Here is a 26,086-nt window from a genome sequence, read left to right as displayed (position 1 = left end):
AGCTCTACTTCATTTTCAGTCTCTGCAGACAACAGGTTTTTCCGGGAGAATGGAGGCTTCATCCAACCGTTTTCCATTGTCTTCAGTGTCAGTTCGGCGTCTTCTCAATCGACCTGTTTGCTTCCAGTCGCAATTGCCAACTTCCCAGGTACTTTGCCCGATACCTGGACGCAACAGCGGAAGCAGTGGATGTGCTGTCAACACCGTGGCCAGACGGCCTTCCCTCCGATACCATTGTTAGCCATAACCTTGAGGAAGGCGCAAAGCGAGAGGGCACAGTTGGTTCTGATAGCACCATATTGGCCACGCCGACCGTGGTTCTCGGATCTTCTTGCTATGTCAGTGATGGATCCTTGGACACTTCCAGTCAGGCCAGACCTTCTATCCCAGGGTCCAGTATGGCACCAGGACCCCACTTGGCTCAATCTAACAGTGTGGCTTTTGAACGGGGATATTTGAGGTCGGCTGGCCTGTCTGACGCTGTTATTGATATTATCTTGGCCTCGAGAAGACCATCTACCACTTGTGTTTATCAACATACTTGGGTGGCTTTCTCTAAGTGGTGCCAGTCCCACCACCACGATCCATCCCAGGCTACCATGCAACAGGTGCTGCAATATCTCCATAGCGGCTTTTTGATGGGACTCAGACCCAACACTTTACGTCGACATGCCTCAACTTTGTAGTCTATCCTCTCGGTGTCTTCTTCTGGTGCGACTATTGCCTCACATCCATTCATCAAACGCTTTCTGAGGGGAGTCGCTCTACAATCCCCGGCTGTTGTTCACCAGTTTCCCTCATGGAGTTTGTCGAAGGTTCTGCAGGCTTTGCAACGTCCTCTGTTTGAACCCATCAGGACTGTGTCTCTACGTCTGCTGTCCTTCATGGTCTTGTTCCTGATCGCGATCACCTCTGCGAGACGAGTTTCGGAACTGGGTGCATTGTCTTCTGCTCGCCATCTCTGTGTCTTCCATAAGGACTCTGTTGTACTGAAGACTGATCCTTCCTTCCGTCCCAAGGTCAACTCAGTTTTCCATTGCAATCAGGACATTGTTCTTCCTTCATTTTTTCCAAATCCTACACATCCTCTTGAGAAGGCTTGGCATTCGTTGGATGTTTGGAGGGCTCTCAAGACATACCTGTCTAGGACCCAGGAGATTCGACGAATGGAGTCTCTATTTGTATCCTTTAATCCACGCTCTATGGGGCATAAAGTAGCTAATTCCACCTTATCCCGCTGGTTGCGGGCATGTATTGCCTTAGCTTATGAATCCCTTAAGCTTCCAGTGCCAGCTACCATAACTGCTCATTCAATCAGGTCAGCTGCTACTACGGCTGCTTTTGCTACCAACGCTCCTGTTGCTGATATTTGCAGGGCTGCCGTTTGGTCTACCCCACACTTGTTTATAAGGCATTATAAAATAGATTGTTATGCCTCTGCTGACGCCTCTTTTGGCAGATGAGTGTTGCAACAGGTTCTTAATGAGGATTAGCATGTGGGTGGTCCCTCCCTGTATGGGCTGCTTTGGTACATCCCGCAGTGATGGCCGGACTCATATGGAAAATGGACCATTGGTCTCACCTGAAGGGTGATTTTCATATGAGTACGGCCATCGTGACCCTCCCAGTTGGAGGATGACTAGATATTTTTTAATGTGTTATATATTTCTGTTACACTATTATATTTAAATTTTCTAGTGAAGTCAAGACTGCTAGCTCTGTTATATCGCTATGTTAGAGTCACGTTATTATGCATGTTATTTTCCTGCTGGCAGGCCTGTTGGCCCTGTTCTTGTATTTTTAGATTTTTCTCTATAGACTCGCTGCGAATGAACTGGAGAGTGGGAGGGGCTTGGCGCCCCTGGTCTTGACTTCAAAGAACATTCTTGCCTTCGCACGATAGGTGGAGCTAATACCCGCAGTGATGGCCGTACTCATATGAAAATCACCCTTCAGGTGAGACCAATGGTCCATCTCTTGTCTCTTCCTATATACAGAGAGAAATTATGATCACTGAATATCTATGACCAGAAATTATGGCTGTTAATAGCTTATATATATACTATTACTCTAAAGGTTTTTTCCTGTCTAACTTGCTAACAGTACTAGCGATATGAAGAGCTGTTATCATTATAAATATGCTCCATGGCCAAACTCGGAGGCACAGAAGTGAACTCGTAGGTCTGGCTTGTTCCACACCCTCTGTGTTATAAATATGGAATATGAGTGTATATTTTTTAACTCGCATACCACAGGGTTAGTGGCAGAAAGGCTACCTGCAGTAAGTGAACAAAAAACTAAAATCACAGATTTTAATCAAGTTCTTCAGGAGAAAGAATGGTTTGCCTTATGGCTTCCTCTTTAGCCTCTGATAGTGAGGTTGGTAAGTGTTAAACTACTGAGCAGGGGATTATATAGCCAGCTTTCTGAGTCATTATATTTTAAAGACTCATTATCTAATGTTTTGTCCTCATTCCTGTATATTGGCTATACAACTTTGGGAGATAGTCCTGTTGTTTTGCCACTACTCAGTTTCTGCTACCATCTTAGATATTAAGTGAACTGGGGAAGTGTTAAATACTATCAAGCATATCTTAGAGGCTAAAATATTTGCTCGTACTTCCATGTAAACATTGTGGTGGGGGGAGGGCAGGGACATGTGTCTCCTGGAGTTCTGACAGTTTGGAAGCAAGGAAGAAACTGGTTTCAGACTTCATGCTAATGTCATGTGAAAAGGCCAAGACTATATTTAGCAGAAATTTAAACTAGATACTTATAGAAGTAAATTTCTTCAAGACACTCTAATAGTATTGTTGCCAGTACTATAGTCATGAAGAGCTCTTACCTTTGCTAACCCTTTATATTGAAACCTGTGGAACAGAACAAAGTGTCATGTACTTATTTATAGCATTGCTTTTTCTAAGCCAGAAGACCATGTATTTACTGTTGTCTGTGAGCAGCCCTTATATTTAGCTGAGTTACATAAATATAGCTGTTTGTCTTCCATTACAACACTTAAAATTACTGTTGTTTAGTAACACAGTTTCATATCCAAGCTGAAATTGTTCATGTTGGAAGTTTGACTAAGATGTGTGTTATGTTGTCAAAGTATGTAAGAACTAGCTAATATTTTTAAAAAATATTTTATTGATAACAAATCAACAAGAACAACTTTTTTTTTAAAAAAAAGCCCAGCTGGTGGTGAGAGATAGTATACTTCCTCCCCACTTGGAATCATTGGCTTACCTGCACCAGCTGAATGCATTCAGGCAGTGTTCTTTCAAAAAAACCCTCCCCCTTTCTGACCCCCAGTTTTTAGTATATATGACATATGTAGCTTAATACTTAACAGTAAACTATAAAAATGTTAGAACTTGGTTGAAACATGAGCATCCCTGTATATCTATAAATCATAGATGTTCATCCTCTATTGTTCTTGGATAGAGGTGTCTTCTTGATATTCTTCTACATTGGTCACCCTTCTAAATGTGGGGCTTCCTTGCTGTTGTCTGTCTGCTCTACTCTGGCATATTTTAAGAATCTGATCTTGTGTCTTATCTTTCACCTGAGTTCTTTTCCTCTGGTGCAAGATCTAGTATGGAAAGCATTTTTTTTGCCTCCTTGTGTGATGTAATCACATGGGGTGTTTCCTTGGAGTTCTAGTAACTTGAATCAAAATCTGCCCTCAAAATGTCCTCCTTCACAGAATAGTGTGTGAATCTCATGATTTTCCATATGAGGCCGGCCATCACTGCGGGTACTAGCTCCACCTATCGTGCGAAGGCAAGAATGTTTTTGAAGTCAAGACTAGGGGCGTCAAGCCCCTCCCACTCTCCAGTTCATTCTTGCCTTCGTATGAACAAGATTGAGATTTCTGTAGCGTAGCATTTAGCTAAGTCTGTTGTTTGTTTGTGTATTTGTTTGACAGGGTGTGAGGGTATTGTCGTTTGTGTGTATCCAAGTGCTTCCCTTCCCTCTGTCTTGTATTTAACACTGTCTGTTTGAAATTCCTGGGGAATTCCCTTGGGGGGGGGGTTCTCCCTTGCCCGGGCCGTTTCTCTACACGGCTTTTTAGCTTTAGATCTCAGAGAGACCGCGGCTGCAGTTCTCTCCATCCTTAGCAGGAGCTTGCGGCTGCGACTCCCTGCTTTGCCCCTCGTTTGTGTCGTGCCTTCACGATTCACTCTTCCCCTAGGAGGTCGTTTGTTTTGCTGCCGCCCCGAGCTCTGCCGCGGCGTTTTGCCTCGCAGACGTACCTTTAAAATTCACTCCGGGAGCCTGTGGCTGCGGCTCTCACCTTGGAGATTTTTATCCGTTGCACTGCTTCTGAGTCCCGGCTGTCGCACCCAGACTTGTGGCTTTAAGTTCTCGCCGCGAAAGCCTCTGTAGTCGGTGGCAGCGGCTGCTTCCACTACCGCTCCCTTATCTGCTACGGTGCTCACTATTACGAGCTGCGATTGTGCCTTTCAGACTCGGCTATCGCACGTTCTTGAGACTGCGCTAGGCAGTCCTTCGGTCAGTTCGCTGTTGCACCTCAGCGTCCGCCATTACTCCTCTTTCTCCGCCATTTTAAGTGTTCTTCCCGCTCCCTTTACGGGCGCCATCTTGTTTGTCCCATTTTTTCCCCGCCCTTTTTGTTTTCGTCTTTCCTCAACTAAACAAAGGGGGTTTCTTACCTTGTGAAGGCTTTCTTGTATGTGAGTTTTCAGATAGGACTAGTTAACTCTACAAGAGTTCCTCTCTCACTGGCTTATACGGCTACCTATTGCAACATTGGCCCTCTGCAGCTACTGAACATACCTCCGCTGCTGTTTGATCTACATGTTCTGCCCAACTCGTAGCCATCGCCCAGCCAGTTGCTCCTGTACAAAAAACAACTTATTTGAACTGTACATTCTGCCCCCTCCATGGCCGTGTACCAAGGCGCTCTATACTGTACATTCTGCCCCCTCTGTGGCCGTGTACAAAGCCTGAAGTCTAGTCTGCATTATATTGACACTGTTACCATCGTACATTCTCCCCCTCCCTGGCCGTGTATCAAGCCCGAAGTCTAGTCTGCATTATATTGACGCTGTTACCATCGTACATTCTGCCCCCGCTGTGGCCGTGTACTTAGCCATCTGCCAGTGCATTCAACCCCCTCTGTGGTCGTGTACTGCGCCTGTTCGGGTCTCTACATTCTGCCCCCGCTGTGGCCGTGTACTGCACCCATAGTGAATATAAGATGGCGGAACAGCCAGACATGTCTCAGACAGCCAAGCCACAACCATCTAAGGCAACTAAGACTTAAGCATGCCAAAGCACTGGCTAAGACTAAACATCTTTCCAGCCACAGCAAACCCAAGCGTCCACGCTATGTCTCTGGGCCGACCCCCACCACAGCAGCTCAGGAACAGCTAACGGATATATTTCATTCCCCCGCTGCTTCCTCTGACGAGGAGGACTTTGCTAGCTTTCCTACTCAGCTAACACTTAGCCAGCCTCCTTCCATGTTGCCACCCAGGGCTTATCCTCCGGCTCAACCCACTGAGCCACCTACTCAGCCACAACCATCTACTTCAACGGGGCTGCAGCTGTCCCATTATTTTCTTTCACAACTTCAGGGCATGCTGTCATATTTTACTCAAATGCAGTCACCACCACAAGTTCCCGCCATACCTCAACGCACTATGGACCAACGTGTGTGTCACGAGGCAAATCCTTCCTGCTCCCCAAATCCTTTTGATGTAGCTAGAGGCAGATGTATTGATGACACTTCATATGGGGAGGAGTCACCCTTTGCTGATCATGCTGAAGGAGACGACTGGAGTGACTCTTCGGAACATGAGGAGGATACATCGTATTGCTTGTTTAATGCCTCAGACTATCAGCCTCTAGCTCGCAGGGTAGTTAACACCCTTGGTCTCCAAGCTGTGCCCCCAACAGCTGCCGCTCCAGCTATTAAAGGGGCCAGGGTTCTCCCCTGCACCTACTGAGCATTACATCCCGGTGCCGGATCCCATCGCTAAACTGGCCACCGAAGAATGGTCTCATCCATTCCAAACTCGCAGATTCAAAAACCTGGCTGACAAACTGTACTCTCTAGCTCCTGACTTTGCCACCAAGCTGGCCGTTCCCTGCATAGACGAGCTGATCGCTAGCCTAGTTTCGCGATCTCTTTTGCCTAGGGAAGGAGAATCCCAACTAAAGGACGCTACTGAGCGAAAATTAGACTTCGCTCTCCGCAAAAATCATGAGGCCACTGCTTTCTCCATGCGAGCCTCCGCATCAGCTTCCGTCTTCTCCAGGGCAGCAATGATGTGGCTGGATGATCTTCTAGAAGACCGTAACCCTGATCCTGTTTCTCTCAGAAGGTCACTGATAAAGTTGCACAAGACAGCGGCGTTCGTAGCTGATGCCACTTTGGATGCCACTCAACTGGGGGCATGAGCCATGACGGCTCAGATAGTCGCTCGACAGACCCCCTGGATTCGCCACTGGCAAGCTGACTCTATGGCCAGAGTGAATCTTTCTAGGGCTCCTTACTCCGGATCTTTGCTGTTCAGCGAGGAAGCTCTAAAGGCAGTGCTGGTTGATCCCAAAGACGCTCACAAACCGGTTTTGGCCACTGTCAAGAACATCGATCATAGGCCGTTCAGGCGATTTTCCTCCTTCCGCACTAACCAGCCCTTTCGAGGGACGCGGCCAGGAGGACGAGGCCGTGACTTCTGATCCTATGATTCCAGTCCCTTCAGGGGAACCTGGAACCGATGTTTCCAGGGCAGAGGTCAGTACCAAGGGCGCAGAGGTACCTCTTCATCCTCATATAGGGGAGGGTCTCGCCAGCGCAAACAGTACTAATGCACTACCTGTTGGGGGCAGACTGCTTATGTTTGGAGGCCAGTGGCTGCGTTTGACTAAGGTCGCCTGGATCAGGGACCTTTTTTAAACTAAAATAATACAATAATGTTGTATTCTGTCTTGCATAGGGTCTCCAAACAAATGTTCTGTGTGTTCTAATACAGGGACAACCTCAAGTATCACTCCTGTAAAAGCTGAGATTGAAATGTAGCAGTATTCTCCTTGATGGTATACAGTTTTAGGCACATGCTAAAGACACACCTCTTTCCCCTGATCTTTGACATCTGAGACGTGTTTTTAGGACCCACCCTATTTTGGGATTTCAGGTTGTTTGTAAATTGTTTTTAATGTTGTATCTTAAAACTGTTGTAACCTGCCGTGGGTCCTTTGGATGAAGGGCAGGTAATAAAACATAGGAGGAAAAAAAAGAGAGAGAGACTTGTGCACTATTATTAATAAAAGCAATATGGATTATTGTGATGTTCTTTTGGTGTACTAGCACTGAGGGTTTTTTTGGTGTAGTAGCACTGACAGGCATTTTTAGCACACACACACACCCCAGTAAATACCAATGTTTTCTAGGTAAAATGAAGCAAACCTAGTAAATGTGTTGGAGTTCCACAGTTGTTTCTGCTGTGAATTATATATTTTAAAAAAATGTTCCTGACATGTTATTCTAATGACATGTATCGACATTTTTGTAACGGTTGCAATAAGCAACAGAAGATTTTCAGATCAGTAGTTGAAGGAAAACATAAAAGTTACTGTATTTTTTTGTAATAGTTTAGTAATTAACACTTTTGTTATGTTTTCCAGAGTGTTAGACCCACACCACAAAATGAAGCTATCACAGTCCATTTCAAGCCAATTACATTGCGAGCTTCTGAAAGTAAATATACCAAAGTTGCAAGTATTAGTTTTGATGGTAAGTAAAATCAATTCTGAAAACTTAAATGTCACTCATTCAGGGGATGGGAAGCTTTTTGTCAGCGTAGCTGAATATGTTGCTTAGTTCTGGGTCCTCATTTGCTTTTCTTTTAGACATAGGAATTGGTTAGACTAATTTAAATAACTCTGCCAGGGATATATATTGCTTCAGTTGTGGAAGGTGCCTTTTCCTGATTTCCAGGGTACTCCCACAACTCTCAGGAGAGGCTTTTGGGGATACTTTTTGGGATACTCCCCTAGCTCTTTTCTCTGGGTCCAGCCCCATGTGTTTAATCTTGCTACTTAGTGCACACACAGAAAGAAGAGCGTAGAGAGCTTCATGGTAACATTCTGCTGAAGTCTCCATTTTTCCTTTTTGGCTTAAAAGGGGAACCTGTGGCCCTCAAATTTTGGACTACAACTCCTAGTAACCAGGACTATGGAGTCATTACGCCAAACCTTCGACTCCGACTCCTTTATTATTCTACTGTCCAACTCTGACTCCGACTCCACTCAAAATTGCTTCCGACTCCACAGCCCTGGAAAGGGCTGTAAATGTCTTTTTAAGTTGGAAGCTGTCGTAGGAGCATTTTTATTGCTGCCTGAATATCAGGGCTGGGGAGTCAGAGTCGGGTAGTCGGAGTCGGGAGCAATTTTGGGTGGAGTCGGAGTCAGTAGAAATGCACCGACTCCAACTTCCAAATAAATTTTGATTGACAAGAAGCAATTTTGGGTGAAGTCGGAGTCGGACAGTGGAAAATAGAGGAGTTGGAGTCGAAGGTTTGGCATACCGACTCCACAGCCCTGCTGAATATGCGCTGATCTTGGTATCACAGCATTTGTCTGCATCTGGGTCTTGTGTCATACACTGACACACAAAATGTTTTCCATCTTGAGTTATTGTGAAATGCTCAACTACAGCTGACTTCAAGGGAAGCTTCTTTGACATTTTGAATTTATATTTTAAAAAATTTGTCAATCAAAATTTATTTTGAAGTTGGAGTCAGTACATTTCTACCGACTCCAACTCCACCCAGAATTGCTTCCGACTCCACAGCCCTGCTAGTAACCCCAACCAGCATTGCCCTTGGTTAGGAATGATGAGTGTTGACCAGCAATTTCTGCTCCTGGGCAAAAAGATGATGAAAGGGTGTTGCTGCGCTCCTCCCCTTTGATGCTAATGTCTTAAAGCAGCATCACACCCAAGTTTTACAGCTAAACAGTTACTGCATCCTAATATATTAGCTCAGTAGCTTGGTTAGAAACAAATCACAATGGATTATGATACTTCATAGTCAACCAAAGCTTTAACAGTGATAGTTTTACTGCAGTAAAAATAATTGTGCTTTTTGTGTGTATAGATAATAGCAACACCGTTTCTTTTATGATTCTTTTTTTTTCTATGTGTATATAGCATCAAAAGCAAAACGACCTCCACAGTTTTCAGGAAAAATAACAGTTAAAGCAAAAGAGAAGAGTTACTCAAAACTTGAAATTCCATATCAAGCAGAAGTATTAGATGGGTAAGATTGCATCAAATAACATTGTCGTTAACTCACACATCATACCTGTACACATGTAACGTGCCACTTGTATGGCTTCCTGTAGCAACTAAATTGCTTCCAGATGAATCAGTCTTCTAACAGGGACACAAGAGTTTAATACAGGGTTATTATGTGGGTACTGTGCTGGGCTTTTGTGTTTTCCTTCCTGCATATAGAGCTACAGATTGAATGGGAACTCAAGAGTCAGTTCAGGGTGCAGCTGCCCTAGCAGACCCCTATTTCAACACAAGGACACACTATGAAGACTATGACTGAATACTGGCAACTTGCAACTAGATACCTTTATTTGCAGTTGCAACAGGTGTTAGAAAGGCAGATTGGACAGGGCTGAGCATTGGGTACACAATTGCTTTCTAATTTTTTCTAACTTGTGTATTTATAAGCTATGCTCTGGACAAGAGGCTACTATAAGGACAGAATATGGAGAAACCGATTGGTTAGCAATCGGAAAGGGTGTGAAACATGGGTGTATTTTATCACTCTACTTGTTTAATCTATATGCTGAACATATCATATGGAAAGTGGGATTGGACCAAAATGAAGGAGGTGTAAACATTTATTTATTTTATTTATTATCATTATTTTTACCCCGCCCTTTTTCCAAAACTGGAACTCACGGTGGCTTCCAAATAAAAGCACACATATAATTAAAAACATACAAAAGTTTAGATTAAAATCAAATTAAACAATTTACAGTATTAAAACCATTCATACATACAGTTAAAATAATTCAAACTCAGTTTAAAATAATACAATTAGGCAACAGCAATGCAGCACGCTTCAAGACCTGTCCTTAACAGCTTTCAGTTCCAAAGGCTTGTTGAAATAAAAAAGTCTTTGCTTGCTGACGGAGGACTGCAAGGAGGGGGACATTCTTGCTTCCCTAGGAAGGGAGTTCCAAAGCCTCGGGGCAGCCACCAAAAAGGCCCTATCTTGCGTCCCCACTAGTTGTGCTTGTGAGGACATAGATATTGAGAGAAGGGCCTCTCCTGAGGATCTCAGGGCCCGGGCAGGCTCATATAGGGAGATACGGTCTGACAGATAGCCTGGACCTAAGCCATATAGGGCTTTATAGATCATCACCAGCACTTTGAATTGTGTCCGGAAACAGAGTGGCAACCAGTGGAGCTTTTGTAACGGGAGTTGTATGGTCCCTGTAACCAGCCCCCGTTAACATTTTGGCTGCAGCACGTTGCACCAACTGAAGTTTCTGAACAGTGTTCAGAGGCAGCCCCATGTAGAGCGCGTTACAGTAATCTAAACGGGATGTAACTAAGGCATGTGTCACCGTGGCCAGATCAGATGGCTCAAGGAACGGGCGCAGTTGGCGCACTAATCTTAATTGTGCAAAAGCACTCCTGGCCACCGCAGAAACCTGGGCCTCCAAATTTAAAGCTGAGTGCAGGAGTACACCCAAACTGCGAACCTGCGTCTTCAGGGGGAGTGTAACCCCATCCAGCACAGGCTGAATCCCTATTCCCTGATTTGCCTTTCGACTGACCAGGAGCACCTCTGTCTTGTCTGGATTAAGCTTCAATTTGTTCGCCCTCATCCAGTCCACCACTGATGACAGACACTGGTTTAAAACCAAGACAGCTTCCTTGGAGTTAGGTGGAAAGGAGAAGTAGAGTTGGGTGTCATCAGCATACTGATGGCACCGAACCCCAAACCCCCGGACAACCTCTCCCAGTGGTTTCATGTAGATGTTAAATAGCATGGGGGACAAAACTGAGCCCTGAGGGACCCCACAGGCCAACGGCCAGGGAGTCGAACAGGAATCCCCCAGCACCACTTTCTGAGTTCGTCCCTCCAGGAAGGAACCGAGCCACTGTAAAACAGTGCCCCCAAGTCCCATCCCAGCAAGGCGGCCCAGAAGGATACCATGGTCGATGGTATCGAAAGCCGCTGAGAGGTCCAGCAGAACCAGCAGGGACACACTCCCCCTGTCCAGTTCTCTGCGTAGGTCGTCCACCAAGGCGACCAAAGCCGTCTCTGTCCCATAACCAGGCCTGAAACCAGACTGAAATGGATCTAGATACTCAGTTTCATCCAGGAATCCCTGGAGCTGGGAGGCCACCACACGCTCTATTACCTTGCCCAAAAATGGAGGGATCCAGGGAGGGCTTTTTCAACAAAGGCCTTACAACTGCCTCCTTTAGGCACACTGGAACTCTGCCTTGTTGTAAGGAGGCATTGATCACTCCCTTCACCCACTCAGCCAGTCCCTCTCTGGTGCATTTAATGAGCCAGGAAGGGCAGGGGTCTAGAAGACATGTGGTGGCTCTCACCTCTCCAAGGATCCTGTCCACATCCTTGGGCTGTACAAATTGAAAAGAATCCATTATTATTGGACAGGCAGAAGCCAAAGTTACATCCACTGAGACTATAGCATCCAAGTCGGAACAAATCTGAGTGATTTTATCTGCAAAGTGCCGTGCAAATTCTTGGCAGCGGTCTGTTGAATGGTGTATATTATCCCTACGGGGGCCAAGATGTAAAAGACTGCTGACCACTCGAAACAGCTGCGCTGGACGGCTCCCCGCAGACACAATAGTGGCAGAAAAGAATGCTTTCTTTGCTGCCCGTACTGCCACGGAGTAGGCCTTCAAATAGGCTCTAGCCCATGTTCGATCAGACTCACTCCGAGTCTTCCGCCAACGTCGCTCTAGTCTCTGTCTCGTTCGTTTCATCACCGCCAGCTCCTTGGTAAACCAGGGGGCTGGTCTGGCTCCACTTCGTGAGAGGGGACGCTCAGGAGCGATCGTGTCCACCGCCCTGGCCATTTCCCCATTCCAGAGATCAACCAGAGCTTCGACAGAATCGCCTGCCGAGGTGACAGGAAAATCCCCAAGAGCCATCAGGAAACCATCTGGATCCATCAGCCTCATGGGGCGGACCATCCTAATCGGTCCCCCACCCCTGCAGAGGTTCTAAGTCCCAGTGAGTCTAAACCCAACCAGGTAGCGGTGTGTCCATGATAACGGAACTACAGAAAGTTCCTCCACACCAAGATCACCATCATCCCCCTCCACACAGAAAACAAGGTCCAGGGTGTGGCAGCAACATGAGTGGGGCCAGATATTACTTGGGACAGACCCATGGCTGTCATGGAGGCCATAAAGTCCTGAGCCACTCCAGACAGGGCGGCCTCGGCATGGATGTTGAAGTCCCCTAGCACCACAAGCCGAGGAGACTGCAACATCAACCCCGAGACCACCCCGGCTAGCTCAGGAAGGCTGTTGAGCTGCGGGGTGGGCGGTACACCAACAGAATCCCTATTCTGTCCCGACCACTCAACTTCAGATACACACACTCGAACCCTGGATACTGTGGGATAGGGCACCTGGTCAGGGAAATGGTATCACGATAGACCACTACAACTCCACCTCCCCGCCCCCCAAGTCTCGCCTGCTGCTGCACAGAGAAACCTGGCGGGCACAGCTGAGAGAGATTAACCCCCCCAGCTTCATCCAACCAGGTCTCTGTAATACAAGCCAGGTTGGCATGCTCATCCAGGATCAAGTCTTGAATGGCCATTGTTTTACCATTCACCGACCTGGCATTCACGAGCAGCAATTTCAACCCAGGGGGACTGTCACCAAGGCTATCCAGGCTATTTGCAAGGGGAGACAGTTTGGGGGCAACCAGCACCCTGTTGCATTCCCATCTCCCCTGCTAACATAACTGCCTCCCCATTCCGTATCTCCCTCTGCCCTCTACAACATTAATGGCAGCCCCCTGGATCCCCCTCCTTACTTCTTATGTTGAAAACACATCCTTCTGCTATAGGCAAACAAAAACAAACATTGGAGGGAGAAATATCAATAATTTAAGATATGCAGAAGATACCATACTCTTAGCAGAAACCAGTAATGATTCGAAGCGAATGCTGATGAAAGTTAAAGAGGAAAGCACAGAAGCAGGACTACAGCTGAACGTCGAGAAGACTAAAGTAATGACAACAGAAGATTTGTGTAACTTTACAGTTCACAATGAGGACATTGAATTTGTCAAGGATTATCAATACCTTGGCACAGTCATTAACTAAAATGGAGACAAGAGTCAAGAAATCAGAAGAAGGCTAGGATTGGGGAGGGCAGCTATGAGAGAACTAGAAAAGGTCCTCAAATGCAAAGATGTATCATGAACACCAAAGTCAGGATCATTCAGACTATGGTATTCCCGATCTCTATGTGTGGATGTGAAAGTTGGTCAGTGAAAAAGGTGGATAAGAGAAAAATCAACTCATTTGAAATGTGGTACTGGAGGAGACCTTTGCGCATACCATGGACTGCGAAAAAGACAAATACTTGGGTGTTAAACAAATTAAACCAGAACTGTCACTAGAAGCTAAAATGATGAAACTGAGGTTACCATACTTTGGACACATCATGAGAAGACATGATTCATTAGAAAAGACAATAATGCTGGGGAAAACAGAAGAGAGTAGAAAAAGAGGAAGGCCAAACAAGAGATGTATTGATTCCATAAAGGAAGCCACAGACCTGAACTTACAAGATCTGAACAGGGTGTTTCATGACAGATGCTATTGGAGGTCGCTGATTCATAGGGTCGCCATAAGTCATAATCGACTTGCAGGCACATAACAACAACAACAATATCATGCACATTTAAAGTGTTGGTTATAACTTGATTTGTTGGGTAATGTGCTTTGTTTCAGACTTACTTACTGCTTAATGGAACCAATGTAGACATTCTTCAGGACATTATATTTCCCAGTTCTTTTTTTTAAGCCTTGCAGGAAATAGTTATGTATTTGAATTAATTACATTCCTGGCTTGGGCAGGTTATGATACCAGGGCAAGGGGACTGAATCTGGGTCCTTTGGGTGAATTTGAACTTGCTGATAAGTGAAATCAGGAATGTCTTTCAGGCATTCATGACGCTTAGTCTGCATAGTTGGCTGCAGAACCTGTAGCCCTCCAGAGGTTGCTGTACTCCAGCAACCACCATCCCTGACCATTGGTAATGCTTGATGAGGCTGAGGGAGTTGGAGTCCAACAATGTTTGGAGGGCTCAGGTTCCTAACCTCTGTTATGTAAGATTGCCTGTAGTGGGGAAGGGGTTGTACATTGTGAATTGTTATTATAGAAAATTGTCCGAATCTCTACTTCTTTATTTTCTTATTTTGGAACAGGTACTTAGGATTTGATCATGCAGCTACATTGTTTCATATCCGTGACAGTCCAGCAGACTCTGTTGAAAGACCAATTTATTTAACAAACATGTTCAGTTTTGCAGTCCTCATTCATGATGTAACGCTTCCTGACGAAATTAAAGCAATGTTTAAAGTAAGCCCAATTACATGCAACACTATTTTATTTCTATTTAATGTTACATGAATTATATTCACTGTTAACCTGGACTATATTTTTTCATTAAACTAGGTTCACAACTTCAGCAAACCAGTTTTAATTCTTCCAAATGAATCCAGATATATTTTCACACTTTATTTTATGGCTTCCTTGTCATCTCTTCACATTGATAACAATATTTTGCTCATTACCAATGCCTCTAAATTTCATCTACCTGTGAGAGCATACACTGGATTTTTAGATGTAAGTATAGCACTCTTTAAAAACTTTTTCTATGTTTAAAGTAAAATACGTTGAATGGAGTTTCTTTGTGTTTCTGCATAGTATGTGTTCAGTACGTTGAGCCAAACCTGGATCCAAATTTAAGTGGTTCAGAGTTGTTGTTTTTCATGAACCAGAAGCTAGAAACACTTGCCTTGAATCAGAACCAGAATCCCTAAACACAATAACTGGTAGTGGTTCAATATCTGCAAATTCATGCTGGATTAGACTCATGGATGGAATCCATTCTGTTCTCTCGTCACATTTTGCAGGATGTAATATTAGTGCATGTAAGGAATATATTTGTAGGTTTAAATGTTTTTTTGAATGTGTTTTATAGGAATTATACCACAATTGTAAAAAACAAAATGACATTAAACCTGAACTCAGATTTTTGATGGGTTGACTCCCTAGAGTTCAGTTACCGATACTGCCAACTAAAACATCTTGGCAGCCCCCTTCACTAATTAATACAGGGGCATACGTCACTTAAAAGTTCTCTTGCATAGGCCCATTAAAACTAATGGAAGCCCTACAAGATCCTGAGGTGTCTTTCGCATAGCCCTTTCATCTCACTGGGATTTCTACTGGAGAAGACAACTTAGTAGTAGATTGTGCCCCATTTGTGAGATCTGTCTCTTTTTCCCACTCGGTCATCTTTAGCTGTACCTAGCCACCTTACCTTGCCTCATGGTAGGGCAGCCTCTAGTTTCCCAGTGGAATAGATAAAAGGTAAGTGCTTGTACATATTAGCTATTCCCAGCAATTGTAGCACTTTTTGTGTAATCAGCAGACTGGATATCTGAAAGCCAAATGTGAATTCTACAATCCAAGACCTTATTTGCTACTCGTGTAGGTGGTCAGCACGGCAAGAGCAAGAACCAACAAGTTAAAACTGGTAACAGTACCTCTGAGCCCCTGTAATAACAGATGTGTGAGCTTTCCTGTTCCTAATAAAGTCAATGCTCTTCTGTTTTTCTAGTATTTTGTATTGCCCCCAAAACCTGAGGAACAGATAATAGATTTTGGTATATTGAGTGCCACGGAAACAAGTAGCATTTTGTTTGCAATCATTAACAGCAATCCAATTCAGGTAAGAAACAATTCATTTTTTTATTTTTCTTAAATGGTGTATCAGTTTTATTTATAACTAAAATTATTGTACCTTTTTCAAGTTGGCTATAAAAAGCTGGCATGTGATAGGTGATGGCTTGACCATAGAACTCCTAGCTGCTGAAAAAGGCAACAAGACTACAATAATTGCAAGGCTTCCAGACTTAGAAAAGGCCAATGCATTGGATGAGACTTCAGTAAGTAACACATTCTCACTTACTACAGCTGTATGTAGCATATGGACAAAATATGTAAATCTTATCACTAAGTAAATAAATAAATAAATAAATAAAAATCACATCTGCATCCATTTCTGGAGAAGAAAAAGTAAATAACTGACAGCTACCTCTGTGAGAGATCAACTGATAAAAATAAAGATTGGAGAGCGTTTTGCACTTAAATGCTGGATAAAAGATTGTTTTATGTATTTCAGCATGGAACCTTTTCCGATAACTGTTTAGGTGAAGTTTTGTTAAAGTGAACCCCTTTTTTGTTACATGTTGGAAGAATGTGAGATTAAAGCAGATGAAGCAACTATATATTTCTGTTTTACAGGTAACATTGATGCCTGGTTCGTATACTGTATTCAAAGTAAGGTTATTACCAAAAGAACTAGAAGGGATTCATGATGGGGCAATACAAATCACAACAGATTATGAGGTACTCCTACATTTACTGCTTAGAGATTTTTTTAAAAAAAGTATTAAGTGGCATATAAATGTTTTAAATAAATACATATTGGTCCTAAAAGTGATACTGCATGCAAACAAATAAGAAGCAAATTAAAGAAGAAAATCTGGCATTTAGCTGTTGTGATAGCAGCTCCCAGTTTGTTTGTTTGCTTTGTTTTTACCCTCGGCCAGTATATTTGGCACTTGGTAGTTTGCTTCAGAATTTTTATATATATCTATATATATATCTATGAGAGCCAGTGTGGTGTAGTGGTTAGAGTGTCTGACCACGACCTGAAAGACCAGGGTTCAAATCCCCACACAGCCAGAAGCTTCCACCTCTGAATACCGCATACCATGAAGACCCTATTCATAGGGTTGCCATAGGTCAGGATTGACCTGAAGGCAGTTCATTTTCAAACTTTTGAGAAATTTTAAAACAGGAGGCCTTTTGTTTTTCATATGGTATGCCCATCATGCTTGATCGCCTAGTATACTCTATATTCCATCCATAGAAGGATGCAAAACCACTTTAAGAGTAATACAGATCAGACCAAAGCTAAAAGATATTATAACCATAATCATAATTGGGTTTCTTTGTCGCTTACCATGTGAATAAAAATATGATTATAAAGGTAGGTAACCTAACCTATTTTCTTCAGTAGTGACTGCCTTTATTATAGTTTGCCTATTTTATGATACTCATTGTATAGGCTAGCTTTTAGCCAAGGTGAAGTTTCACTTTGAGAATAAGTTGAGATTTTCATATAATCATAAGGACAACTTCAGCACTTTGGGTCTACATGTTCATCTTATACAAAGTGGTTTTCAAAAATTAAAAGGTCTTTGCAGAAGCATGCTGGTAAAAACCTAGGCTTGTGTCCAGTGGTGGCTTTGTGTAAGTGGAACCACTTCTGCTTGTGCAAGGCAGGGCAACCAATTTTTGTTGAGCCCTTCTACCCAATGCAGCCTTCCCCTGTCCCCCAAAAAACTTTTTCCTGAGAGTTAAGGGATAATTATTTATAACATTTATACCCCACGTTTCTTTCATCATAGAACCCGAGGTAGCATACATGTGGTTCCTAGGTGGTCTTCCATCCAGGCACTGAACAGATTCAGACCTACTTAGCTTCAGCAAAGTGGCGGCCTCATGTGCCTTAAGAACATAGCCTGGGACTATTGAAGGCTGTGATTGGGGGGGGGGGAGACTGGTGAAAATAGAGTGCTTCCAATAATAAGTGCTTCTGCTAGTGTAAAGCCACCATTGGATGCAACTCCTAATCTAAAGTTTAGATGAGAGCCAACTTGAGTGTTGTGTTTAAGCCACTCTTTTTCTTTCTCCTTTCTGCAGATTTTAACAATACCTGTGAAGGCTGTAATTGCCGTAGGCTCCTTGACTTGCTCCCCGAAACACATTCTTCTTCCACTTTCCTTTCCAGTAAGATAATATATTTTGAAGAAATTCTAACAGTTCCTGCTTGCTATTTAACTATCCTTATGGGAAAGGGAACAAAGTGGATTGACAATTTTACCCACCCTACAGGAATTGATTCTACCACTGGGAAGACAATTTGACCTCAGATTGTCTTGTTTTTCATGGAGCTTGGGATGTTCCCCAAACTTTGTCTCTCATTGCTACATATCCATGGAGTAATCGAATCAGTCTTGGTGCTAAGAACTAGGGATTGTGAACTCCATCAATTCATATGTCTGAAATCATGAACAACTGCTGCTGAAATATGAGACATTTTTTTTCTTAAGGAGGTTGGCTCCTGTGTTGATTCAGTATAGTTCTCAGCACAAGAAAGGATAGATCTAGGTGTCAAGTAGTCCTTGGTTGCTACTTGTGCAGTCCATCAGAATAACAGACCATGTAGTAGTTCCCTTGGAGTATTTTCTTTGCAAGGCCTCTGTTTGAGGATTTAAAATGTAAATGATGGGCAATCAGTTTTTGAGCTCATTGAAAACAATATATTTCCAGGTTGCTACCCATTGAGAAATGGAATACTTGTGTGTTAATAATCTTTCCTTCCCTGGTTTTGAATGGTGTCGCGATGGACACTTTAAATTTTGCAATTGTATTTGTGGTATCTTTAGAATTCCTTTTTAATAACAAACAAAAAAGAGTATTTGGAAAGAGAACTCAGTTCACAGGTTTATGCATGTGGGAATTTTTTATATAGCCTTCCCAGCCTTCTCATTTTAATAGTCCACTGCAGAGAAGTGTAAAAGCGAGGGGAAAGACATTTTCCCCATATAGAACACTTAGTGTAGCTGTAAAATACATTACTATTTTCAGACCATGGTAGTTTCATGGGGCAGAAGAAGCATTTTAGTATTTCCTGGGACTAAAGCCTGCAGCTATATTTCAGTCTTCCTACTGTATTTTCTATTATGAACTGGGATAGAAAGTGAGAGAAAGTAGTTGAGCCTCATTGAGGCATTTTAATTTAGCCTAATTTCTCAGAAACACTTAATATTCTAGATCTAGAATTTTATATATTCAGCTCTTCCTCAATGCAGTCACTCTCTCTAATTTTAAGTAATTGAATTTTCCTCTCTTTAGTACTAGTTTATAGGAATAATTTGTGGCAACTGTTGAGTGTTGAATGTAAGAAATACAAATTAACCAGGTAATAAGATTTTATGAACTTTTAATACAATGGGAGAAAATAAGCAAATTAGACAGGTTTAATATAACAGCACGATGCCATTTGATAATACTGCCTTTGCAGGAGTGGCATTAGTAAATATTATTTCTGCATTGGAAATAAGCAATTACCTAGCCTACTCAACCATGGAAGGAGTACTAGTTTCTAACTAGTTTCTAAATTGTAATTTTGAAAGACATTTAAAGTTTTTATTAGTTATACTCCTTCAATATATACCTTTTTCTGGCATTTCTGTAAAAAATTAACTGGTTCACATGGAGTGCATGATTATTTTTCTTCACCTGTGAACTTGTATAGCACAGTGTCCTCTAAACTGGAAATGCTTGAATGAGAAAGTTAAAGGAAAATATTGTAATGTAGGTGTTCCTAAACTCTCAGAGCGACTAAAAATTTTAGTCTGTATTACCAGGTGTGCTAAAAATTTGCAGTCATGGGCACAAATATGTATACAGAAAACAATTGTATATACTTTCTTTTTAAAGGGCAAGACAGTTCATCACAGTTTGAGTATTATGAGCTCTTTCTCACAGAAGGTAAAAATACAACAGATCCGCTCGCTATCAGAAGATGTTCGGTTTTATTACAAGAGATTACGAAGTAACAAGGAAGATCTAGAGCCAGGAAAAAAATCGAAGGTTTGAGCACTGAACTTTACTCAAAATTAACTGTGTTTAAACATATAGATTGTTCAGTTTTTCATTCCCAACAGATTTTTTTTTAAAGTTCTCCCTTTCTGCTGGTTATATTTTTCAGATAGCAAATATTTACTTTGACCCTAGTTTACAGTGTGGGAATCACTGTTACGTGGGATTGCCCTTTCTGGGTAAATGTAAGTAATTTTAGTATTTATTAAACACTCATAACATTCTAGATATTAAAGGTATTTGGATGAAATTTATGTTTCTCTTTTCTAGCTGAATCAAAATTACAACACAGTATATCTATGCAAGAAGATGTATGGGATTCGGACTGGGATTTGCATGATAATCTCTTCAGAGAATGGATTGGAATAAGAGATCACTCAGGCAATCAGTGAGTTTTTTTTCCAAATTTAGTAGCTTTCTAGTTGGTTACTGATCTTTAAGGAATCTCAAGCTCATTAAATTGCTTGAGATGTATTGCACTCATCAATAAATGGGCAAGAAATATAGAAGAAAAACCAGTTTTTCTTACACTGAACAATGCTTTATTAGTTTCCAAATGCAGCTAGTAAACTTGTAAAGGAACTTCAGGCTACCACAAGGATGCTGAAGACATTATCTTAGTTCATTGCAATTATTATTTCTAAGTAGCTTATTATGTAGAATTATAAAACTGATGAATTGTAGTTCCTGTTTGTAAGTGAATTCCATGAAATATTATTTTTTTATTTTTGAAGTCCTAATGCTTTTTCTTAATGCTAAATTACATTTCTGGTCTAGATTAAGTGCTGTATTTGAAGTGGATACAGATCTTCAGAAGGCCGTGACATCCAAAATCACAGCAGAATTGACATGGCCTTCTTTACTCGGCTCACTGCGCCATTTGGATTTTTCACTTACCAACACCAACAGTTCATCTGTAAGTCGTGACATTGTTAATGCAGTGCTAATAAAAAAAAATTTTTAATGATTTCCTTTGCTACTTTGGGGCAATAAATCTAAACTTGTTCCACTAGGAGGAAGAAATTCTTGTAGAAAATCCAGCAGATGTTCCTGTTTTTGTTCAGTTCCTTCCAATAGCACTATACTCCAACCCATCCGTGTTTGTAGATAAGCTAATAGATCGGTAAGTGGTGATAAGAAGAGGGAGTTGCAAGGGGATACGCCGGGGCTGGGTTCAGGACTCATCACTTGCCTTCCACCTTTGTTCTTAAAATAGGGCCACTGGTATGCCACTTTCTACGTGACTGAGGCAGATTTGCATTTGAAATATGCGGCTGCTCTGATAAAATCATGTAGCTTCACTCTTCAGATATTTTCTGTCTTGTAATATATGATGTTATATCTAGTATTAATAATAGGTTTGTTGTATGATAACAAATATAATCTCAACAAGCAGTTTCCACAGAATAGAAATTATACATGCAATTTATTATTTCTTCTTAAAGTGAATTTAAATATTATTCCAGAGTACATAAATACATCTAACTATGTGGGGTTTTTTTAGGTTTAACTTCAGTAAGCCATCAAACTTCAATTTGAGGACGCTAGAATTTCAGGTCTCTAGAAACTGTGTAAGTAATCCTTTGTTCTTAAACCCAATTTTGTTTTATCCAGATCTTAACACAGAGCTCCTGTAGTATAGTAGTAAAGAGTATGAGCTGTAAATGAGTATGGTTTGCATTCTTGGTTTGGGGAAGAGTCACAAACCACAGTTTGCCATTACGTTCAGACCAGTAAGTTATGGTTTACACTACAAAGTAATTCATTGAATTGGAGCATAGACAGGAAGGAGACCAGGAGCACAAGACTTAGTTTTTGTAGTGCCAAACCATAGTTTGATGTTAGGTTCAGACCAACCCATAGTGTTGCTGAACCTAACTAGAATTGCATTGTGCACAAAGTCAGGTGCTGGATAGAGCTTTGTAAATGTTTGAAACTGCTTACACTTTAACCCAGTGTTGCCCAATCATACAGATTGAATTTGGGCCTGTACCTATTGCTTTTAGATTAGGATTCATCTCCGTGAAAGAACCTTTGCTTTTATAATTGGCTACAATAGCAAATTCACTTGTTAACCTTGCCTTTCTGTTTACTTGTCACTGTCCAGTGATTCAGACATTAGGATGCTTTCTGACTGTATTAAGATTTCTGTGCTACATTGTTGCCTTAGCCCCTCCCTCCCCCTTTAAATTTAGATTTGTAAACTCCATTTAGTAGGTACCTATCTTTTTTTTAATAAAGTTGTTATGTGCAAAGACTTCTCTACATAGATAATAATCAGGCACAAAGATTTGCAAATATTTAAAATGAGAGTTTTTAAATATGCAGCGTTTTACTGAGCTACAAGCCAGGTTCAGGTGAAAATTATACAAACTTTCTAACCTCTAAATTTGATTTGTCTCCCTGTTTCAAGGGCCAAGCGTTGCAGAGCTCCACAGGATTTACAGAGGGGTTGTCTCGGCAGTTAGTTTTAAATGTAATTTTAAAGCCTGGTGAAAGAAAATCTGTCAAAGTAAAATTTACACCAGTTCTTAATAAGACAGTTTCATCACTAATAATTATCAGGTATAGTAGATCTTCAGTATTGTTTAATGCGAGTATCTCATTTGAATTTTGCTACTCTTTTCTAGATGTCCAGAGTACATGTTGACTGATTGCTTTCAAGATGAACTATAGTGGCAGTTTGGTTATGTCAGAGAGGTTCTATACAAATGAATACAGTGTTATTTAAAATATATATGTACATGAGACCTAAGGCCAGTTCATACCACCCAGCTGTCCCTACAGGATCACCAAGATGCTTCTGTATCACAGACTCTGATTGTTCTTACTCAGCCACAAAATCATCTCCATGGGTATGTTGAGCCAGAAGCAGGATAACAGCCTAAGACTGTATGGAGGGCCCAATTGTATCAACAGACACACCCACATTTTGATTGGACACATGGCCACACTGACATGCATTGTCATGGCCCCTTTTCCAAGGCGCTGTGATGGCACAAATGGCACTATTGTTCGAATTAATGTGGCAGCTGTGCAGGAGCCACCAGTTGTATGAACTAGACTTGGATTTATTCAAAAATTAGCCAAATGGTTAAAGATGTTCAGCAAAGTTTAGGCTAGAATCCAAAGTGCTGCTGCAGGTGTGCCCAAACTCTTGTAGTGCCCAGTAGGAGTGTTGACAGGTTTCTTGGAACAGCAGACCCCAATGAAGCATCTCAGACTGCTTTGGGACTCTCATAAATTTCCAGAAGTAGTTTGTAATATAGATGCTGCTGTTCAGAAAACTGAACTGTTGCTCAGTGGCTCCTGGCCTTCATCTCCATAGTTAATGCGTGATATTTTACATTACATTTAATGATGTGAGGAAATCAGTATTATGGCTTTTATCCAAAGTAGCATTTCTTGTAATGAGTAATTTAGGATTAAGTTTATATTTGTGGGATAGGGAATGAAAATGTGTTTTGTAAAATTGATTTTATAAAACTTGTTAACAGCTTTTCATAGTGAAATAATCCCATTATGGTTAGAAACAGTAGCATTCTTTATTATTTCATAATGATTCCTTTGGCTTTTTCTTCTACAGAAATAATTTGACTGTAATAGAAGCTTTAATGGTTAAAGGACAAGGAACAACTGAGAGCATGAGGATTGCAGGCAAACCACCTGGGCTAGGCAGTTCTTTACGCTTTAAAATCACAGAAGCATTGCTAAAAGACTGTACCGAAAGTGAGTATTCTATGGTGAAGCCAAACATCAAATCCCATGCAACAGTGTGTGAGATAGAAACTAGACAGTCTTTCTCATATCACTTTTTAAAAGCAAAATTAAAAGAGGCGAAAGTAACCATAATGGTTTTATAAAACCATTTGAGCGATATGCGGATGTCTTTGCTTGTTAAATATTAATCTAATCTTAACTGCTTTGTGCTCTTTATTCCAGAAACTAAATTAAAGGAACCAAATTTTACATTGAAAAGAACATTCAAAGTGGAGAATACAGGGCAGCTTCAAGTTAATATAAAATCCATGGAAATCAGTGGATATTTATGTGAAGGATATGGATTTAAAGTAGTCAACTGTCAAGAATTTGCACTACATTCCAATGCCTCTAAAGACATTGTCATATTGTAAGTTCACTTATGTTGAAGACTGGTGCCATTTTCAACATATGGAGGAAGCAGGTGGCTGGATTCTCTGTACCTAGTATTGTATGTAAACATGTAGTAGAAAATACTGTTTGCATAGTTCTCCAGAGGCTTCCGGAGAGCACTGAGCACCTCCAGAGGGTGTTGAACACCTTCGGTCTTTGTAAAAAAAACAACACTCTGTAGTTTTCTTCTGCATAAATGAAACCTGTGAAGACTGTTTTTCTCCTTCAGAGCAGATAAGTTTATGTAATCATTGGTTGTGCTCAAATCTCTCTTAATAAGCTAAGTTATGAATGATGTTGATGCCCCCAGCTTCTTTCCCCATTTGCCTGAAGGGAGGAGCAAAGGGGCTGGATGTGAAGCTCATGCATGTCTTGGTTTATTAATGTACCCAGTGGCTCTAACTGAGGGATGGGGAGCCAACAGCTTACAGGCCAGAGGCAACCTGTGGAGCTACCCCATCGGGCCCATAACATCTCTTCCTTGCTCCTTCCTAACAACAATTACACTTGAAAAAAGTCTTCTGTTGGAGCCAGGTGAATATGGTAATGACCTCCGTTGCTTTACACTTAGCTGTATTTGTCATGAAACACTAACCACATCATCATATTCCTATATACCATATCTTTTTTTCTAGGAAGATGCACTCTGTTTGTACACTCAATTCTGGCATGTGCAGAACTATTAAATGCACAGGTCATAAAAATCTAATTGCAGTGTTAAAATCTACAGAAGGTTGGACCAAGATTTAATCATCTTTAGAGAAGCCTCATTGAAATCAATGAGTCTGGGCGTAACTCAAAATATTTTTGGCAGGAAGGGGGTTGAAAGACAGAAATTCACATGTGAGTTCCTCTCCCCCTTTCAAGATCTTTGTATCACTACTTTAATCTGAATTCAAGCTATAACTGATATTAGATGCTTATTTGATTGCTATCCAACTATGGAAAGTGATGCTGAATCCTAAATTGGCTATATTGTTATTCGATCATGTGAATGCAAAGGAGTATAAAAGCGAGGGGAAAGACATGTGAATGTAAATAGTATAATCTGGATAAACCCTAACAATCCTTCTTTACTCTCAACAGGTTTACACCGGATTTCACTACTTCCAGAGTCATTCGTGAACTGAAGCTAACTACAACAGGAGGCTCTGAATTTATATTCATATTAAATGCATCCCTTCCCTATCATATGTTAGCAACCTGTGCAGAAGCCCTGCCCAGGCCCAACTGGGAGTTGGCACTGTACATAATAGTCTCAGGAATAATGAGGTACTGTGCATAATTTTTAGCATTTTATTTATATCATGTTATGCTTATTTCTGATCTCATAAATCAAAGATGCTGTCAATCTGTTTTGATTAAACATAAATAAGAAATCTAAATAACAGATGATGATCATTACTATTGTCCTAGTGCTTCTGCCATGATATGCACAGAAGCTGATATTCTTTTCCACAATACTGAAGCAGACAGTTTTGAATTTACTCCAGTTTTAATCTGGAAACAGATATTAAGCATCCACACACACACTGCTTTCAGTCCCAGTGTTCTCCCTTGCATGTCAGATGATCTCAGGTAGGACTTGAGCTCCACCTTGTGGTCAAATACAGAATAGTACACTTTGATTTTGAAAGCTCCTGTAGCCCCCTCTCATGTAGAAAGGACAGCCCTTATTCTGCCTTTCACCAACCGTGATCATCTCTGAACTCTCCTTGTCGCTGTGGTTCAGACCTGTATATTGCTGTGTATTTGGTGCCTTTCTGTGGGTTCCTGCTCCTTTACCTTGTCATTCTCAAGATTCAGAAAGCTATTCGCTCCATCCTTGCACATACCTCAGTTGACCTCCTGATTCTAGAAGCTGTCCTAGGTCTCATGGTCTCTGCATTTCAAATAACTTCATGG

At 41.7% G+C, this 26,086-nt stretch overlaps 1 protein-coding gene across 3 annotated transcripts in view; it reads left to right on the top strand.

Annotated features, from left to right (window-relative positions):
• TMEM131 (transmembrane protein 131) overlaps positions 1-26,086 on the top strand; it is a 112,592-nt gene that overhangs the window by 66,372 nt on the left and 20,134 nt on the right. For all 3 annotated transcript variants that reach the window (XM_061626916.1, XM_061626915.1, XM_061626917.1), the window contains 18 exons: positions 7,657-7,765; positions 9,182-9,290; positions 14,491-14,644; positions 14,741-14,911; positions 15,912-16,022; positions 16,105-16,239; positions 16,598-16,702; positions 18,065-18,151; positions 19,868-20,020; positions 20,139-20,214; positions 20,300-20,417; positions 20,807-20,945; positions 21,043-21,152; positions 21,534-21,600; positions 22,443-22,594; positions 23,616-23,758; positions 23,972-24,158; positions 25,268-25,453. In XM_061626916.1, coding sequence (XP_061482900.1) covers positions 7,657-7,765; positions 9,182-9,290; positions 14,491-14,644; positions 14,741-14,911; positions 15,912-16,022; positions 16,105-16,239; positions 16,598-16,702; positions 18,065-18,151; positions 19,868-20,020; positions 20,139-20,214; positions 20,300-20,417; positions 20,807-20,945; positions 21,043-21,152; positions 21,534-21,600; positions 22,443-22,594; positions 23,616-23,758; positions 23,972-24,158; positions 25,268-25,453 — 2,312 coding nt within the window. The remainder of the gene's footprint in view (positions 1-7,656; positions 7,766-9,181; positions 9,291-14,490; positions 14,645-14,740; positions 14,912-15,911; positions 16,023-16,104; positions 16,240-16,597; positions 16,703-18,064; positions 18,152-19,867; positions 20,021-20,138; positions 20,215-20,299; positions 20,418-20,806; positions 20,946-21,042; positions 21,153-21,533; positions 21,601-22,442; positions 22,595-23,615; positions 23,759-23,971; positions 24,159-25,267; positions 25,454-26,086) is intronic.

Source organism: Rhineura floridana, chromosome 5 (assembly GCF_030035675.1).
Source record: "Rhineura floridana isolate rRhiFlo1 chromosome 5, rRhiFlo1.hap2, whole genome shotgun sequence".
Classification (NCBI taxonomy): Eukaryota; Metazoa; Chordata; class Lepidosauria; order Squamata; family Rhineuridae; genus Rhineura; species Rhineura floridana.
This window is presented reverse-complemented; position numbering and strand designations above follow the sequence as displayed.